We start from the raw sequence: 21664 nt of genomic DNA on the forward strand, positions 1-21664 counted from the left end.
ATATCCTCATTTACTCTAGGAATGAGGAAGAACATGCAAGTCATTTGAGAGTTGTTCTGCAAACCCTCAAAGATCACCAGTTATTTGCAAAGTTTAACAAGTGCGAGTTTTGGTTACAATCAGTTGCCTTCCTTGGGCATATTGTGTCTAGTGAAGGAATTCGAGTAGATTCCCAGAAGATAGAAGCAGTGAAACAATAGCCCAGACCTACCTCTGCTACAGATATCAGAAGTTTCTTGGGTTTAGTGGGCTATTACAGACGGTTTGTGGAAGGATTTTCATCCATAGCCTCTCCATTGACTAAGTTAAATCAGAAAAAGGTTAAGTTCCAATGGTCAGATGATTGTGAGAAAAGCTTTGCGGAATTGAAAACTAGGTTGACTACAGCTCCTGTCTTGACTCTACCAGAGGGTTCAGATGGTTATGTGATCTATTGTGATGCATCCAGAGTCGGCCTAGGTTGTGTGTTGATGCAGCGAGGTAAGGTTATAACTTATGCTTCTAGACAGCTTAAGGTACATGAGAAGAATTATCCAACTCATGACCTCGAGCTAGCAGTGGTGTTTGCACTTAAGATTTGGAGACATTACTTGTATGGTGTTCACGTAGATGTGTTCATAGACCATAAGAGCCTTCAGTATGTGTTCACCCAGAAAGAGTTGAATCTTCGCCAGAGAAGGTGGCTTGAGTTCCTTAAAGATTATGATATGAGCGAGCATTACCATCCGGGTAAGGCGAATGTAGTAGCAGATGCCCTTAGCAGACTATCCATGGGTAGTGTAGCACATGTTGAGGAAGAAAGGAGAGAGCTAGTAAAGGATGTTCACAGACTTGCTCGCCTAGGAGTTCGTCGTATGAGCATATTAGATAGTGGTGTAACGGTTCAGAATGGGGCAGCATCTTCTTTGGTAGTAGAGGTTAAGGAAAAGCAAGACAGTGATCCAATCTTGCTTGAACTTAAGGGTGCAGTCCACAATCAGGAGTGGAGGTTTTCTCCCAAGGGGGAGATGGTGTACTTCGCTATCAAGGTAGATTGTGTGTTCCTGATGTGGGTGAATTGAGACAACATATTCTCGCAGAAGCCCACAATTCCAGATATTCTATTCATCCAGGCGCCACTAAGATGTACCATGATCTGCGGGAAGTCTATTGGTGGACTGGTATGAAAAGAGATATAGCAGACTTTGTGGCTAAGTGCCCCAATTGCCAGCAAGTAAAGGTAGAACATCAGAAACTAGGGGATATGACTCAAGGGATTGCCATTCCTACTTGGAAGTGGGAAGTGATCAACATGGACTTCATCACAGGTTTACCTCGTACTTGCAGACAACAGGACTCCATTTGGGTGATTGTTGATAGGGTTACTAGGTCTTCTCGCTTCTTGGCGGTCAAGACTACAGATTCGGCGGAGGATTATGCCAAGCTTTACATTAATGAGATTGTGAGGTTGCATGGGGTTCCTTTGTCTATCATCTCAGATAGAGGTCCTCAGTTTACCTCTCATTTCTGGAAGTCATTTCAGAAGGGTCTTGGTACTCAGGTTAACCTTAGCACAACATTTCATCCACAGACGGATGTTCAGGCAGAGCGTACCATTCAGACCTTAGAGGATATATTGAGAGCTTGTGTGATCGACTTCAACGGTAGTTGGGACGATCACCTTTCTCTTATTGAGTTCGCTTACAACAATAGTTACCATTCCAGCATTCAGATGGCCCCTTATGAGGCATTGTATGGGCGTAGATGTAGATCTCCGGTTGGTTGGTTTGAAGTAGGTGAAGCAGCCTTGATAGGACCAGATTCAGTCCTTGATGCTATGGAGAAAGTGCAACTCATTAGAGATAAACTCAAGACTTCTCAGAGTCGCCAGAAGTCTTATGCAGATGTGAGAAGAAGGGAACTAGAGTTCCAAGTTGATGATTGGGTTTTCTTGAAAGTGTCACCTATGAAAGGGGTGATGAGATTTGGCAAGAAAGGGAAGCTCAGTCCCAGATATGTAGGCCCTTACCGGATCTTGAAAAAGATTGGTAAAGTGGCTTATGAGTTAGAGTTGCCAGCAGACTTAGCAGCAGTGCATCCAGTCTTTCACATTTCTCTTTTGAAGAAGTGTGTGGGTGATCCAGCATCCATAGTGCCATTAGAGAGTGCGGCCCTAAAGATAGCCTTTTATATGAGGATGTACCAGTTGAGATTCTCGATCGTCAGGTTAGAAGGTAGAGAAACAAAGAAGTCGCTTCTGTCAAGGTTTTGTGGAGGAGTCAGTCCGTAGAGGGAGCTACTTGGGAAGCAGAAACAGCCATGAAGTCCAAGTATCCTCACCTCTTTCCTTCCGATTCCATTCCAGCTTGAGGTAATAGTTCCTCTTCAGTTTTTCAGTCATTCATGCGAAAATTCAGTCTTAGATCCAACTCTTTTTCATCTGTTGGCAGACCAGCAGAACCATCTAACCACCCAAAAAGGCCCTTTCCTTGAACAAAAATTCCAAAGTGGAATTCCCATAGAGAAAAATTGGAACCATCCAATTTTGTGGAGAGCAAATCGTGCGAGGATGACTGTGAATTCATTGATAACAGAGAAAGAAAGAAAAAAAGAATGGGACAGATACAAAGAGACAAGAAGAACGCAGGAATGTAACAAGGTACCTCTGTAGAGAAAGCAAAGAGCACGGAAAATTGTTAAACGTTGGTTCTTGATACCATGCTAGAAAGACAAAAGATATTCTGAAAAATAGTATTCTCAATATATTAATGATACAGCAGAAAGCACATATTTATAACTGTACAATTGTAGGGTTAAATTTCTATTCTAGGAAGGAGTATATATGGTTATAAATGTATATTCTGAAAATCAGTCCTATTCTAAGAAAGAATATATTTTCTAATTACTATACAATTATAGTTTTTCCTAACAATGTGGACATCAAATTCGCAACAGGCACAGCTAAAGCTACAACCATTGCCAGCAGAGCCACAAGCCTTGCAAGTATAGGAACGATTCAAGTAAGTTGGAGTTGGTAGACGGGTCAAGTAGTGGGAAGGATGAGATGAATGATCGAGAAAACGCAGAGCATTGAGGCAGTTTTCATGGAGGAAATATTGGCAGGTATTGCAGCCATAGAAAGTAGTAGTAATATTTGGTTGCTCACAAGCATTGCAAGTGAGTGTTTCAGGTGGATTGACAATTAGTTTCAAGAAGTGGGGATGGCTGAAGTGTTGTTTACCTTGACATGTTCGTTTCTCCTTTCCCATTTTTTCAATTGTTGATGCGCTTATCAACAACTGGACATGAATATATTAGAGATCTAGCAAGTTCAATGACCAAACTATAGCTAATTGGTATTAGTACTTATAGCTACCCTACTTAATTAGTACTTCCTCTGTCTCTAATTACTTGTTCATTTTGATAAATCAAGAAAGGACAAACTTTTTTTCTCTGTTATACCCTCAATTTCTTACTTTGGAAAATGTAGATTTTTTTGAAAATCTTAAATTTTTAATTCATCCACTTCATAATTAATAAGGATAAAATGGTAAACTCACTATATCAATTATTATTTTCTTAATAGGTGTGTCACTTCAAAAGTGAACAAGTAATTAAGGACAGAGGAGTAGTAATAAGTTGATAATGCATGCAACAACAATTTGGCCAATTGTTATTAAGAAAAAGTTTAATTAGCACATTGACACAGCTACGTACTAATTAAAATAGGGAGCATCGTTGCATTTTTCAAAGCCAGCGAGGACGAAAAAAGAAACTTGAGAAGTCAACTGTATTATGTTCATAGATGTTACAAAAGAATCCACTATTGACTTTTTCTCTTTGCAAGTTCATATTCCCATCATTCATTATCATACCGTTGACTATTGACTAATAATTCATCTTATTCTAAGTTTTGATTATTGCAACTAGCTTGCCAAACCAGCGGACATTTATTAAAAATTTAAAAATATCAATAGGGATAAGTACAAGCAAATGTGACTAGATCTTACCGGATGTTCCTGGGTACATTAGTTGGTCATTTATTTGGTTCGGATTCATTAAAAATAACACGGATGGAAATTTCATATCGAATTCAGAGTTAACAGGGTTTAAAGGTATTGCAAGAGATGATAAGGGGAGGTGGATAGGAGAATTCATCGGGTGACTAGGTGTGGTAAAGACATCGTGCCTCACAACAGAACTGTGATTTATATATGACGGGCTTGTCCTAACAAATAACTGCAACTTGAAGAAAGTCATCATCGAGACTGACTCAAGTGATTCCTTGATGCTGCGGAGTATGGGAGACATTGTCGATAGTCACCCTGATCACGACCCGATAGAGGAGTGTTGACGTCTTCTATTCGAACTTGGAATCTGCATAATGCATAATCTGAGCGGAAATAATAAATGTGCAGATCATCTAACAAAACTGAAAAAAATACATCACGAAGAATACCGAGTAATACTACATAGTCTGCCACATTCCATGCACCAACTACTTCTAGCTAGCGGGCATGGCTCACATATATAGCATACCCATACCCATAACATGCACGGTGGTAGTTTAGTATATATACCATACAAAAAAATGAAAGTGTAATCATTTGTAAATGTTAAAAACAATGTAATGATATCAAAAAGGTTTTTGTTAATTAATATCCGAAGACGTTATAAATATCATTTTGGTAATTTCTCAATTCAGTGACTATCACTGCAGAAACATAGAATGTAAGATCAACCTTGTTGCTTTATTAATCGAAAACAAATCGAAATAACCGAAAACAAATCAAAATACAAACACATATTAACCGAAAACAAATCAAAATAACTAGAATACTTGAGATGCATACAAGTATTGGAAACACAACCATTACAAACAAAATAACACAGATAGAGTGATCCAGTATGGAAAGAGTTTAAATTTTGTTTTCCGAAGAAGAAAAGGAAACCCTTAATAATAACGATGACGAAACTTATTGGCCATAGTTTGGGCGTTCATATATGCCATTTGAGTTTGAAAATTAAGCCTTGCCTATTGACCTTGAGCTTTGATCGTCAGCATCAACAATTTCTGCTCATCACTCATATTCTCGTAATCCTCCTCCTCCTCCTCTTCTTCTTCTTCTTCGTTCTCAAGGTTTGAACCATCTTCCTTTTTAACTTTAGCGCATTTCAGGTGCGTGCCAAATTTACACTCGCCACAATAATAAAGCCAGTTGCTATCATTGCAAAGTCCACAACATACCTCACAAAAGATATTCACATATTCGTAACTTGAAAAAGGCCATTTATATTGGATTGCAAGAGAGTGTTGATGATCCTCACGAGTCACAGTTTCAGGCCAAGATCTTGCACATTTAGCATGGATACTAAAGTTGCATTTGAGGCATTCGTAGACAAAGGATTTTAGTTCTTCACCACAAGCATTACAACCAAAACACATGGAGTCTCGTTAGGGTAAAGTAGGGTACAAAGTGAGAGGGTGATTAGGATGGGAATCGTGTTGTAGTTTTTTTGGTAACTCGAAGCACTATTTGTGGATTGTAAATTCACAATTTCGTTTTGTGCATTTGTAAGCAGTGCCACAAAGTTTATCCTCACAACCTGAGCAGAGTATCTCCTCTGTTTCTTGAACTTCGGAGAGTTCCACGGCATAGGAGTGGCTAAAATGCTTCATTTTTTTGACTTCATTCGTCACACCTCCATCTTCTTCTTCCTCCTTGTCCTCGTCCTCGACCTCTTCATTTTGATTGGTTTCGGTTGGAATGTATGCGTCCACGAATATAGATGGGACCAGGTCCTCAACACAGTTACAATAACAGACAGTAAAGTAAATACTTAAAGTAAAGTTTGCACCAACAAATTTACGTGGAAACCTCCTTGCTCAACGGAGTAAAACCACGACCTGACCTGCCAGGACTTTTCAAACTGCTTTCACTAATCTTCTCCAAGCAAAAGTAAAAGCGAGTTTACAAAATGAGATTAGCCTGCTAATCTCCATACTATGCAATACCTCCTATCACTTAGCTGAGCCAGAGCAAATACAACACTGCCCACTATACTAATCCTAACCGATTAATATAGACTTTTAGAGTAAGAAACTAAGTAACCCTTAACCTAGTTCTTACAATGATTCACACAAGTTTGAAACGTTTCTTTCAACAAGTGAAACGAATCCTACAATATAAGAACTATTACAAGCAAATAAGTACAACTGGTACAGAAAGCAATGGAAGCACTTCTATCAGGTCCCTTGTTGTTCTTGAAGTTTGAATGTGTCTCTCTTTGAATGAATGAATGAATAATGTTGTTTGTTGTTTGATATATACTATGAAGAGTTATTACCCTACATACAAACAACCTCGTCGCTTTTGATTGGTGAAGTACTCTGCAGCTTCACCAACTCCCTGACACGGAGAACTTTTACAGTTGTACAACACTTTGACAACTAGACGAGTATTCATACTCTGCAAAGGACCAGGTCCCTGCACTTGTGAGAAGATCATCAAAACATCTAGAAGCATAAGCACTTATCAATTTTCCCTTTTTTGATGATGACAGACAACCTGCATAACTCATCTCATAATTCATTCAAATAGTAGTATGGGAACTGGTATTCCTCTTTAATGAGTTCCCCCTTAATCACTGGTATTCCCCATTAATCCCTTAGCCAATTGCACACAAAAACTTCCCCCTTTTGACATCATTGAAAAGGTGAAGCAGTAAACATATCCAAGTTAAAATGTAAGGCAAGGAAGAATTCAAGGCATCAAGCCACACAAAATATGCGTATGAGAGCAATAAGAGATCATAAAATCACACAGGAACAGGGCACAAAAGAGAGAGAACATTATATCACATATACTAACCACTGTCATTCAGTCAAAACATAAAGCCATATAAGAATTCAGACTACAAGAGTGAACAAAACGAAAGGAGTTATAAGGGAGACACATTTAGGACGGAGGGGGAAGGGGAGAGATGGTGCGCATAAACAACAACATGCGCTCATTTGCATCTTCATGAGCCTTGATGATCTGCCTATTGAGGTCCTTAACCTCCTCATTGAGTGAGACATTTGTCTTCAGCAGTAGTACATTTTCATCCTTCAATTTTTGCAGCGCCTCCTCATTAGCATGATTGGTACCAGGTCCCCAGATATTGCCTTTTGAAGTTCAGACTTGAGNAAACAACAACATGCGCTCATTTGCATCTTCATGAGCCTTGATGATCTGCCTATTGAGGTCCTTAACCTCCTCATTGAGTGAGACATTTGTCTTCAGCAGTAGTACATTTTCATCCTTCAATTTTTGCAGCGCCTCCTCATTAGCATGATTGGTACCAGGTCCCCAGATATTGCCTTTTGAAGTTCAGACTTGAGTTTAGCAATTTCGACCTCTTTGTCATTCAGAAGATGTGTGAGATCATCCACTTCCCGTTTGAGAGTAGCCTACTGTTCCAGAACCGCTGCTGCCTGAGACCTACCCTTAGCTGGTCCCTCCATGCACTCACATTCCAGTAGAGTGGACTTAGTGAACATCTGTTTGGTGGTACCTGGTACCCCCTTTCCTAATGGTACCTCAAAATGTTTGAAGACAGGGTTCAACTAGTACCCATATGGAATGCCATGCCTAGCCTGTTTCCAGGTCATAACTCTATGCATGTGCTCTAACATGATGGAAAGAAGATTGATTTCTTTAATTTCAACCAGCTTCTCCATAAGAAATAAGTCAACAGCAGATGCCACTGTACGATTTTCAGTCCTAGGCACCAGGACTTTGTTAACGAACTTGAACAGCAACTGATATTCCTCTTTAAGAAGCTTCTTGGGCAACCCTGCACGCTTAATTTCTCCTCACTTGGTGGCAAGCTTGGTGAATTCCCCAGATGGTTTACAGCCTTCAATGGTTCTAACTCCTTTTACAGGCACCCCAAGAATGATCCCAGAGTTTCCTCATCCAAGCATATTTCAATGTCCTTGATAGTGGTTGTGATTCCTCCATCTTCCAGCAGTTCCATATTGTAGAAGAAAGCACGCACCTCAGGTTCATGTAAATACGGAGCTGGTGGTTCAAATTAATGACTCCATTCTTGAATGGTGACAACATCAAACAAGGTTTCCATACCAAACTTTGTTACAATGTCAGTGTAGAAGACTCTGCCATTTAACACTTTTTGGTGTTCCATTTTTTCTATTCTCTCCTCCCTCGTCATCTCCTATTCTTCTTTTTGAGTTTAAACCCTGGGATCAGGTCCCTTTACGGGTTGTGTATCCACACTCTTTTTCACTCTTTCCTTCTTTTCAGAAATATTTTGTTTTGTCATTTTTTCCTTCTTTGCTGTAGACTTTCTTGCCTTTTTCTGCGTTCTTTTCGATTTCACCCTTTCCTCCTCAGCTTCCCACTTTCGTTTTGCCACAGCCCTAACAATATCATCAGATTGGGTCTCACTATCATCAACAGGCACAAAGGTAGATATGGGTTCTACAGTCAGTGATCCCACTTGTCTTATTTTCTTTATTCTCTCAGTTTGAGCAACATTTGTCTCCATAGCATTTTCTAGAACCTTGTGAGTCACACTTCTCATTCCATACCTCTTCCTTTCACCCTTTAGGTGAGTTTTGACAAGCTTTCGCTTTCCCTTTCTTTTTCTCTCTTCTGCACTATCAGTGCGTGTGACAGGAGATACATCTGAGGAGTGACTGACTCAACCATTTCACCACTCCCACATACTGGAGTTGAGGGAGATTCATCAGGGGTAGGGTTGGAGAAGTCGAATGAACTAGGGTTTTCAACTTCTTGGGAGAGTGGGGTCTTTAATGAATGATTATAGTTAGGCATTGTTGGAAGAACTGAACAACAGATTTTGAGAGAGAATTAGTGAATCTTCAAGAAAATGTGTAGAAGAACAATGAATTTTGATTCACTTAGTTAGGGATTTTATATAGAAAAGTTAGAAGGGTATCGGGTCCCCAACAATGGCGACTGATGGATATAAAAATGAAAAGACGCTTGAAACTGACACGATGAATGAGGTACAAAGACGTGGCAATGACGTTGATAGTTAAGACAGTGTAGCATAAGTAATACTAACCTCATGAGGACCAGGTCCCCTTCTTACATTGCAACCCTGCCTAGTACGATTAAATCATTCCTTCAGCTAGACATATCATAAGTGCATACCTGCATTAAAGTACCTAAAATGAATCTTTTTATGACCTACATTAAAACAAGTATAAATACATGCCTTCTTTAGCATAGTCAACAAGAAGGAAATTTGTACAATATTGTGAAAGAATCATGTATTTTTGTGCATCCTCAGCCTTATCCTGTTTTTGATGAAGGATTCTTTGCTTAGAGCCTTTGTAAAGATATCAGCCAGCTGATCTTCAGTCTTGCAGAACCTCATCACTACATTTTACTTTTCAACATTATCCCTTAGAAAGTGATGCCTCACATCTATGTGCTTTGTTCTTTTGTGCTGGACAGGATTTTTGGCCATGTTCATGGCACTAGTGTTATCACAAATAAGAAGAATAGTGTCTGTGAGTACACCAAAATCTTACAACTGCTGCTTAATCCACTGTAGTTGTACACATCATGATGTAGCAGCCACGTACTCTGCCTCTACAGTAGACAATGCCACGGAATTCTGCTTCTTTGTTTCCCATGAAGTCAAAGTTGATCCCAGAAAGTGTGCTACCCGGTGTGCTTTTTCGATCAACCAAAAAACCTGCATAATCAACATCAACATAACCTATAAAATCAAAAGAGTCACAAGTAGGGTAGAAGAGGACCAGGTCTTGAGTTCCCTTCAAGTATCTCAGGATACGTTTGGTTGCCTTCAGGTGAGACTCCTTTGGTGCTGCTTGAAATCTTGCACACATCCCTACGCTGAACACGATGTCTGGCCTGCTTGCAGTCAAGTATAGAAGTGATCTTATGATTCCCCTGTACATGGTTTGATTTACCTCCACACCATATTCATCTACATCAAGTTTTACACTTGTGCTTATGGGTGTATCTAGCACTTTTGCATCGAGCAGATTGAATTCCTTGAGCAGTTTTTTGATGTACTTTTCTTGGCAAATTGAAGTGCCTTGAGAGGACTGTTTGATCTGCAAGCCTAGAAAGAAAGTGAGTTCCCCATCATGCTCATTTCGAACTCACTACTCATCAAATGAGCGAACTCTTTGCAAAGTGAGTCTGAAGTGGCTCCAAATATGATGTCATCCACATATACCTGCATAATTAACAATTCCTTACCTCTGGATTTTAAGAACAAGGTATTATCAATTTTACCTCTCTTGAACCCATTGGTGAGAAGAAACTTTGACAGGCGTTCATACCAAGCTTTGGGAGCCTGTTTTAACCCATACAAAACCTTGTCCAATTTCCGTACATGATCGGGCAAGTTTGCATCTTCAAAGCCTGGAGGCTGCTTGACATATACTTCTTCTTTCAGGTTCCCATTCAAGAAAGAACTCTTGACATCCATTTGAAACAATTTGAATTCCATGTGAGCGGCAAACACTATCAAGATTCTGACGGCTTCCATTCTGGCCATGGGAGCAAAGGTCTCATCATAATCAATTTCCTTTTCTTGATTGTAACCCTGTACCACAAGTCTTGACTTATTTCTAGTAATGATCCCATGCTCATCAAGTTTGTTTCTGAAGACCCATCTGGTCCCAATAATGGTTCTGTCAAGTGGTCTAGGGACCAGGTGCCACACCTTGCTTCTCTCAAACTAATGAAGCTCCTCTTGCATTGAAGTTACCCAGTCTACATCCTTCAAGGCTTCCTTGATGTTTTTGGGTTCAATTGATGATATGAATGCTGAATGTGTTACTAGATTTCTTGATTTAGACATAGTTTGAATCCCTGAGTCAAGTGGAGAGATGAAATTGTCTAGTGAATGTGAAGATTGATGTTTCTATCCAGACTTTTTGGTAATCTCATCTTCTCTGTCAACATCAAAATCACTTTCATCTTCTTTAAGATTTTGAGACAATGTTTTCTGTGGAGGACCTGAGGGTCCTCCTGAGTGTTCTGCTTCCTTCTCTTTTGTACCCTGATCAACCTATTGTTTGTTCATCACCTCCTAGAACTCGTAGTCCTCACTGTTCTCATTCCTTATACCAGATTCATCAAACTTGACACACACGCTTTTTTCAACACAGAGTTCTTTTGTTAAACACGCTGTACGCCTTGCTTATAGATGAGTACCCAACAAACACACCCTCATCACTCTTAGGATCAAACTTTCCCAAATCATGTTTTCCATTATTCAGCACAAAATATTTGCACCCAAATGGTTTAAGATGCGCAATTGAAGGTTTTATGTCATATAACAGCTCATAAGGGTTTTTTTTTTAATGGCAGATCTGATAAAACACCTGTTTATCACATAGCATGTTGTATTAATTGCTTCAGCCCAAAAGTTCATTGCAAGTCCTGAATCAATCAGCATAGTTCTAGTGATCTCCACTAGAGTTCTATTCTTTCTTTCAACGACTCCATTTTGCTGAGGAGTTCTCGGTGCTGAGAAGTTGTGATTGATTCCATTTTCTGCACATAAACCTTCAAGTGGAGAGTTCTCAAACTATGTACCATGATTAGATTTAAAACTGGCTATCTTACAATTTATCTTCAATTGGATGGCTTTGACAAAGGTGATCAATTGTCCAACTGTCTCATCTTTTGTCCGCAGAAACATGTTCCAAATAAACCTGGAAAAATCATCAACAATGATGAGAATATATTTCTTACCTCCTCTGCTCTGGATTCTGAAAAGTCCACATAAGTCCATGTGGAGCAGCTCCAGAGGTCTGCTTTGAATGATGACTTAGTCTGATTCCCTTTAGCACATGCATCACATACTTTATCATTTTAAAACTTCAATTTAGGCAGTCTGCAGACCAGGTCCCCTGCAACAAGTTTGTTCAGCAAAGAAGTACTTACATGACCCAGTCGTCGATGCTATAAATTTGCGTCGTCGGTTTGGACACTTAGACATGACAGGTTATCTCCCTCAATATAGTCCAGATCTGCAACATACATATATTTGACTCTTGTCGTAGACATGACAACCCTTTTGGTAATGCAGTTTGTAACCAAACATTTTTCGGCCATGAACTTGACTTCATTCCTTTTGTCACAAATTTGTGAAATACTTAAAAGATTATATTTCAGACCCTCCACATAGTGTACATTGTTTATAGAATTATCAGCAGATCTCCCTATTCTGCTAATACCAATAATAAAACCCTTCTTTCCACTACCAAATGACACACCACCACCATGGTGTGCTTTCAAAGAGAGGAAGTTTGAAGTATCTCCGGTCATATGCCTTGAGCATTCACTGTCCATGTACCATCACTGACTCCTTCCTCTCTAAGAATCACTTGTTAGATTTAAGAACCCACTTCAAACAGAGTTCCCAATAATTATCAAAAGGCTTAATAAGAAACCTTCTTATCCAGGGGCAAAGTGTTCTTACTGAAATTATAGCGGAGACCAGGTCCCTTGTGTTCCTTTTTATCATTGTTTTCAGACAAATTTCACATGTTTTTCCTTTGTGTTTCTCAGATTCTCACATTTTTCTTTTAGATAACCATTACGCCCACAGTGACTGCACAACAAATTGTCAGATACAGACACATATTTGCTATGAGGGTTATAGGGAGGTTCTATTGGTCTACATCCCAGCCCTTTGTTTCCATTGAAACTCTGATTAGACAGGTTAGATAGGATCTTAGAGGAATCGGTCCACCTTAAAGAGTGGCTTAGCTCCTCCTTGATTCTACTCAAATCATTTATCAGTTGGGAATTAGTTTCAAGTGAAGCAACTAGCTTATAAGCTTTTCTTCCAATTCTTCCTCAAAGCTACTAAGCTTTCTCTTTCCACCCACTGAAGTGCAAGGATCCTTCTCAGGAGTTATGTTGCTGGCTTCTAGAGTACCTAACCTTAAACTCATTTAAGAAACTTGAGACATGAGAGCTGAATTCTCACCCTCATACAAACTTAACTTTTCATTCAACGTTAAATTTTCAGTGGTTCGTTCATCAACAAAATCAATAAGCATGGCAGCAAGTTTCCTCAATTTTTCAACAGAAAAAGTATCTAGATCATCCTTAAGATCAAAGAGAGTTACCTCATTTGGATCTTCATTGTCATGCCCCGAGCTACCCCCAAGACGCGGACACGGGACCTAGGACCACAAGTGATCCCAAGCTAACCCTGCTGGCATGATCATGAGCATACTAAAGATATTAAACTGATGCGGAAGCTAATTCATAAATAAATCTGAAAAGATGGGGAATACCCATATACTATAACTGAATATATCAAATCTGAGAGTTTAATACAAAAGAATTATCAAACTCAAAACACTAAGTTGAATCTAACTATGTCTGAAATAAGCCTCTAAACTGACTAGAAATGTTGGGACATGCCCCAACTAGATTTAGCAAAACTGAAACTAAAGAGTAAAAAAATACTGAAAAGAAACTCATGACTATTGTCCTCGGAGAATGAGGACTCACCACTGATTCTGCTGAACTGGAGATCGGGAACCGATCTAAGCGTGATCTGGATACTGAGAACCTGAACCTACATCACGAGAAGATGTAGCGCACGTATGCATCAGTACTTGAAAGGTACTGAGCATGCAAGATAGAGTAAAGCTGAAAGAACATATAACTGAACAAAGCAATAAAGCAATGAAATCATCTGGACATGATATAGATACTGAAAATACTGAATACTGAGCTAACTGATGCAATGACCAAATTTATAACATGCTGAGACTGAATACTGACTGTACTGAAATATGGTCAATGCAATAGAGTCTGACTGAACTGTGGGAGCTACTAATAACCGACATAAAACCACATGAGCTAAATGTGGAGTCCGATGTATACGCCCCATCGAGAGGACCCAATATACCCTGCCAGAGGTATAGAGGCATGCTGGCGTGATCACTAAACTGATGTTGCCCACAGAGGGGACTTACACCTACGTGGCTCGTAGTTCTGGGACTATATGGGTACGCTGAAACCCTAGTCCAACTCGGTATTATGCTACTCCCAATGAATTAAGTGGTTAACTAGTTATGACTGAATTTCTGTAAATACTGGATAGCTCGAAACTGAACATGCAAACTGAGAATGCAACAATTAATCTGATAATGATGCATTCATAAACTGAGGCATGTAAAACTAAATACTGAAATATCTGACCTAGCATGTGTAATTCAAGAACTAAAGAAATACATATCTAGGGTTCTGAAATTCATGCGATAAACTGAGCAATAACATGATAATCTGATTTGGAACATTTAAATAACTAATTCATGATGATCTGCTATAATTCTAGAAACCCTAGGTTTGTTCATAATCATAGAATCAAGAATCTGACTGAATTCTAGGGACCTAATGGGCGAAAGGAACCCACTAGTGAAATCCCACATACCTGGTGACGAATTCCACGGAGAAATCTTTCAATTTCGGGGCTGGAACTGAAGAAACCTCGCTGTGTTCTTGAACTAGGGTTCTTGACCTTTTTCTCCTCTCTTGATTCTAATTCTTCTAAGTTTGATTAATGATTTGACTTAGGTAAGTTCTAGTTATGTTTCTAGGGTTAAACTAATTAAAATCTCATGATTTAGGGTCTAAACGACGTACCTTAGGGGTTAAACGAAATAGGAAAAGACCAAAAAAACCTGAATTAACTGCTGTCGGAGTGACTGACAGAATGGACCTACGGTCCGTCAATCAATCGACGGTCCGTCGATTGGGTCCGTAGATCGAGTCTGCCCGACAGGGCTTCACTAAAACAGGCATAACTTTTTACTCGAAGGTCAGAATTTAGCAAACTCGATGGCGTTGGAAAGATAATTCAATTATATATCTAACCATAGGTCATGGGACACATAATTCGTTTTGTGCTAAAATTTATGACCATTTGAAGTTGACCCATCAGAATTTTCAGCTAACTGGCTGCTAACCTTCGATCTACGGTCAGACCTACGGACCGTGGATCGAACGACGGTCCGTGCTGGTCAACTGTAGTTCGTGTCAGAGGCTGGGTAAAGGAGGTCTTGATCCACGGACACAGACCACGGACCGTGGTCTGATCTACGGACCGTGGGTCTGTCCGTGAGTCGAGACTTGACCAAATTTCTGAGCTGGCTGGGGAGGGGTTGCAGTGGCGAACCACGGACCACCAGCACGGACCGTGGTCTGACCTACGGTCCGTGGATGGCAACCGTGGGTTGCACCTGCAACTTCTCAAAATCTGCATTTTTGTCTGTTTCGAATACGGGGTTTTACATTCATCATCATCGAATTTAGCCATCAAGGAGAAAATGGAGTTAAAAATACTTTCATCATCTTCAATTGCCATCATTGAAACATCTTCATGGCTTTCTGCATCTTCTTCTGACTCACTTGAATCATCTCCCCATACAACAAAGGCTTTTCTTACCAACTGATCAGCATGAGCCTTCCTCAGAGCATTATCAGGGACCAGGTCCCTCTTGCGAGGTCTGGCATCATGAGTTTTCTGCTTTTGACTGGGGCAGTCTCTCATAAAGTGACCAAGCTTGCCACATTTATGGCAGAGATCATTTGCAGTAGTTGTTCTGGCAGAGGTTTTCTTTTGGAAGCCTCCATGCTTCTTTATGATTTTTTGAAATCTTCTAGTTAAATATGCCATCTCATTCTCTTTTTTAGTTGACTCAGTTTGAGATGTTCTCAAAGGCAATGGACTTCTCCTTCTTTCTTTCCTTCACCGTCGTTCCTTGTTTCTTGTTTAGCTCGTAGGTATGAAGGTTCCCAATCAGTTCATCCATGGGAAGAGTCATCAGGTCCTTAGCTTTAGTTATGGCATCCACCTTGCTTTCCCAAGAATTAGGAAGGACCTTGAGAATCTTGTGAACTTGCTTGCTGATAGGGATAGGCTCACCCAGGCACCTGAGCTCGTTGGTGATGGAGGTGAATCTGGAGTTCATCTCAAAGATAGTTTCACCCTCTTTCATAACAAAATTTTCATAAGTTTCTATATATATTGATTTGGCCCTCTAAGTTTTTACTGTTACAAGAGTAACATTTATGACATAGTCTTTATCCATAATATCATAATCAATTAGATAATTAACGGGTCACTTTGTAACTTACAGATGAATATGTTCACTTTATAACTCTTTAGCTTGCAATTAAGTTATGAGGTGAAAATGTTGTGAAAATATTTTAATTACTTAATAGTTAACTTATTAGATATTTATAACATTTTAAATTATGATAGAGGTAAAATGGTATTTTAACTTTTAGTTTTGTGGCTTTCCATTTTTAGTATAATACTAGATATGGGAACGTGCGTTGCACGTTTATCCCAAAATATTTCATATAAATTTTGTATTGCAAAATCCATCATTATTTCGATATGAACTACATATATTTTTCTAATAAAAATAATATACTTTTAACTATAAAATTGACTAAAGTGCATAATGTAGAATTTGGTGGACAGTATGCAAATTTTCTTATGAGTTGTGTTAAGGGTGTGCACCTGACCATTCTTCGCCTAAGGTGGCTTTACTATTATTTTTCTTCTTCATATTATCAGCAGTGGCGGAGCCACCTTATTGCTAGGGGGTTCATCCGAACCCTTTTCGGCGGAAAATTATATTATTTATACATGGTTAAAATAATTTTTTAGAGATATATAGTAGATATCGAACCCCCTTCGGCTACTTCATGTGTCTATTTCTTTAGATTTTGAACCCCCTTATTGAAAATTCTGGCTCCGCCACTGATTATCACTATGTGTTGCTTCTTTGAGACCAGTTCCAAACCACACCTGCTATAATTCTAAAACCAGTTCTTGTTGCTTTGTAAGTAGGACAAAGCTACTTTAATTTGTTTCTTAATTTGAAGTGTTGCATGGACGACGTTAATCTCTCAAACTTGTTTGTCTGGTTTTTACTTAATATAAAGTTTAAGAAAATGAAGAAGATTTTTAAATTTTGAACTTAAACTAATTAAAGATATGTCAAAAATGTATTACAATATCCTTTAATTTTATCATCTTAAACATGTCACAGAAATTTAGAATTAAAGAATTACCAAAAATAAGAAAAAGACATTCTTTTTTTAAAAAAACAAACAAAAACAAAAACTATATATACATGCAAATTGAAAAAGGAAAGAGTAGAAATATTCACCAAACTTTTCTTTAAAATCAACTTATATTATACTAAAACTTAACTAGATCCCACGACATTTTACTCATAAACAAAGGCTTCAAGCTCATCATTGTAATATACTCCCTCCGTCTCAATTTATGTGACACGTTTCATTTTTCGAGAGTCAAACAGTTTAAGTTTGACCGAGAATTTGCTTATAGAATCTTCAAATTATTTAAAATGAAATTTATATCATTGTAAACTACATAAAAAGTACTATAAGTCTCAATAATTGATAATTCAAAATATTTAAAAGATATATGAAAAATTTACGATTAAAGATAGACTTGTTTGAATCACAAAGTCCGAAATGTGTCACATAAATTGAGACAGAGGGAGTAACTAATTTACACTTTTAAATAAGACGATCGTGCAAAAGAAAAGCTTTCTGGCAATTTTGCCAGTAATTTTTTTATATATATAAAAAATAACTTTATCAAGATTTTCTTTTAATAAAATTTGAGTTTAAATTCAAATTCAAATCATCATGAGAATAGTAGTAGAAAAAATAATCCAAACGAAATGCTTCTTACAAATTTTTGCGGTTATGCCAGCTTTTAAAAAAAAAATAAAAAAATTGTCAGTTTTTCTTTTAATATAATTTAAATTTGAATTTGAATTTGAATGAGATTGAATTCTTATTAAAATATTAATCAGTTACCATTTTCAAATTTGAAACTTATAGAATAACTTCTCTCCTATTTCTCAATATTTGTAGATTTGAAACTAATACAATAACTTCTCCCTTATTTCTCAGTATTGTCTTTCTATTATCTTTCATTGTGAAACGAGATTTTTTTTACTTTCACATATCTCCCCATGTATGCAAATAGATATATACATTGTATAAAATGAAAAGCAAACGCCAGAAGATCTAAGGAGATGAAGAACCAAGGAAATAAAAGAAAGACAAATTCATAAAGGAGAAACGAAAATCTCATAAATTCAATCGTCATTCTCATGAAGGTAAAGTAGAGAATTTACTGGATTTAAATTAGGAATTTTGTACTTAAATTAGGCTTATAAAAATTTAATTGTAAAGATTTGTTGCAGTAATTAATACAAGCAATCTATTATTGTGATGTGATCTATAATTATCTTGGAGACTCTTAAAATAGGTTTTACTTCTTAATTTAGTTGATGAATGTCTAGAGAAAGTGAAGCTATTACAACAGATTGGGATGCGGATTGGATGTGGTTTACTTTGATGTCTAAGTATTTCTTTTATCTAAATTTTGATTAAATTTACTTGTCACACATCTAGGAATTGACATGAACGAAAAGAACAAAAGAACTTCGCCACACTATAGTGACATGTTATGTTATCACTTATACTATGGTATATAGGTGAGTGTTTCTTACTTCTTTATATTTGATTGAGTGTTATCAAGAAGTAAGTAAAAATATAAGTTATATATTAGATATTTTGTTAACAAAATTTAAATTAGAATTTGTATACCAAACATTGCAGCATACGGGCTCATCATATTTGTTTGGATAAAGTTTTGTGTTTTGATATAGATCAAAGTAAAAAATTGTCAAAGCATGGATCTGTTTTGAATTCAAAACAGGGTTTTTAGGTGAGTGCTTTTTACTCTTATTCTTTAAATTTAATTGAATTATATCAAATGAAACTAAATTAAAAAATAGTATATTGTTATATTAATTAAGAATATAATATTATACTACAATTGTTGATCTTGTGCAGAATACATCGTGAAAAATGTTGCATATTAGTGTTAAAAGATTAGTTAATACGAAGCATGGACCTTGGAGAACCAACTTCAAATACAGATCTGCGAAGCCGTGCATAATAAACTTTGCCTCACATGTTCTCGATATATATTTTTCTCCTAAAACACTTCTTATGAATACTTATCTAAATTGGATTAAATATCGCCGCAAAAATGATATTATTTTTGTGAAAACTTATCTAAATTGAATTAAATACTTCTTATGAACTTATCTAAATTGGACCAAATATCATCCTAAAATGACATTACTTATCTAAATTGAATTAAAATTTGTTTCAAATAGTAAATTGTGAAAATTCAAAAAATATAATAGTTCATGAAAAGTTATCTAGTATATTTAATTTTATTTAAATTGAATTACATTTCGTTTCAAATAGTAAATTGTGAGAATTCAAAAGATATAATAATTCATTAAAAGTTGTCTAATATATTTCATAAATTAACTCTTTATTGAGTTCTAATTAGATTTGGTCTAATCCATTAGATGTTTAATTCTTAAGTTTTATAAGTTTATTTATCAAAATTCTTATAACTGCATTTATATTTTACTTTCATGTACAAACACTTTAATTTATTGTTTATTTGTTTATATTCACATGTTATATTAAATCAAGATGATGATTTTATTGGGAAATAACGAGAGGTATGGATCAAATTAACTTAGAAAATTGGGAAATGAAGTTACAAGGATGATGGTGATGATGATGGATGCAGTGTAGTTCTGTATCATTTTCAATAGTTTAAGAATATTTTAGATAATTTTTTGTTAAAATAATTATTACCCTCTTACATTGCTCTTTAATTCAAAGTTATATTATATTTCAGTTGGTTTAATTTGTATCACTAACTATATGAGAATTGCTTACGAAATTAATTCTTGAAAAATTCTAAGAATTATTTTTAAAAAATTAAATTTTATTGTACATAATATAAGACCTTACGATAGTTTTAAGTCAATTGGTTGCTTTTTTTCCTCTACTATTTGTTAGATTATGATAAGCTTCCGATAAAACCTGAACAATGGAATTTTAAATAAATTGAAATAAATAAAAAATAAAAAATGTTATAAATTTAATTTAACATTGTTATATTTTAAAATATCCGTGCAACACGCGGACACGAATACTAGTATAAATAATAAGGTAGATCCATCAATTTGCCAAATTGCCAACTTGGGAGGACAAAAAAATTAAGGAAACTTGGAAGTCAACTGTGTATTCTGTTCATGGATGTTACGATAAAGTTGACTTTTTGATATTTTCAGCTTCATATTCCCATTATTCATATAGTCATACTGCTGACTTTTGACTCATAATTCATTTAACCTTTATTAATTTTAATTAATTTTCTGGACCTTGAAGTTTTAGTTATTGCAACTAACTAAACTTGTAGTCTAGATCTTTAAGTCGAAAACTGCTTTCACATGAACTCTCCAATGTCTTGTTTCATCTGTTATTCAGGAAAAATTGTACATTCAATCATTTTGTTATAGGTCTATTGCAGTTTTAGTCCTTGCCTCAATTGTTGTGGACAAGGTAACCTTATTAAATTTGTGGTTTTAAATTCTAATCTTATTAAATTATTAGATTCTAAATTGATAATTGTACACATACAATTAATTTTTAGGACAAATAATATTGAATTTTAATTTAGGAAAATGGGTCAAAAAATACCCCTCAACTTTGGTTTATTAGTTGACTATGCCCTTATCGTTAAAATGAAGTTATTCTTACCCCTGCCATTACTAATTTCATCATTTATGTCCCTAAGTTGATGGAAAACCCCAAATTGACTTAAATTAACGTGAATTCTTTTAAATAACTCACTCCCCATTTTAAACCCATGCTCTGACCCGTCTAAAAACCTAACCCAATAAACATTTAACCTATTTTCCTTACCCATTCTTTCAAAAGATCTCAAATCCCACAAGAAACATTTACAAAGAGTGTTAATTGTCTCTAATAAATATATTTAGCAATAAATAAACTATTGTCATTAAAGATCACTTTTAGTGATCCTAGCTTCTCATATTCATTTGTTTTTGTAGAAGTAATGGACAAAATAATAATGATGGGTATCTTTCCTGAGTTGCCTTATTAATTGTGTTATTAGTATATAGTGCTAGTGAATTTATTAGTTCGACTCCCAATTGCTGTGCACAAAATCACCGTTTGAACACTGTTGCGATGATTTGGGTTCAGTAAAACGTAGCGTGCATAATTAAGCTGTGAAATTAATCTTATTATTCTCTACTGAAGTTCAAATGCTCCTATTGTAATTTTGTTCATATTTTACTAATTTGTTTGTCGACATATATTTTATTTGAATTATCAGGAATAATTAACACGCTCCCGCCCTTTCAACTACAATCACTAAGCAGGTTTCTAACCTTTGGATCTAAGGGTTGATAAAAGGATATAACCAAATCATATCAAGCAACTTTTTCATAATTTACTTTACTTTTTGTATACACTAAAATTTTGCCTGATTAATTAATTTACTTATTCAGTTTCTCCTTTCGTTTACAAGCTCAATTTGATCAATAAGCTAAGTATTGTGATAGACGGATAAATATTATTTATTATGAAAGAGAAAAAACATAACCACAATAAAACATTTATTTTGCAATAAAAACAGAAGAAGGCCAAAGCGGAAGCATTAGATATATGTAATTCTGTGC

The 21664-nt window shown here is 36.5% G+C and overlaps 1 protein-coding gene and 1 pseudogene across 1 annotated transcript in view; both read right to left on the bottom strand.

The window, feature by feature from the left end:
• The window catches only part of LOC125841155 (uncharacterized), a 14065-nt gene extending 10817 nt beyond the window's left edge, over positions 1 to 3248 (bottom strand). The window contains exon 1 of the mRNA XM_049520222.1: positions 2910 to 3248. Coding sequence (XP_049376179.1) covers positions 2910 to 3248 — 339 coding nt within the window. The remainder of the gene's footprint in view (positions 1 to 2909) is intronic.
• A 1685-nt stretch (positions 3249 to 4933) lies between these two features.
• LOC125841189 (uncharacterized) lies at positions 4934 to 5659 on the bottom strand (annotated as a pseudogene).
• Between the last annotated feature and the right edge of the window lie 16005 nt (positions 5660 to 21664).

Source organism: Solanum stenotomum, chromosome 1 (assembly GCF_019186545.1).
Source record: "Solanum stenotomum isolate F172 chromosome 1, ASM1918654v1, whole genome shotgun sequence".
NCBI classification, from domain to species: Eukaryota; Viridiplantae; Streptophyta; class Magnoliopsida; order Solanales; family Solanaceae; genus Solanum; species Solanum stenotomum.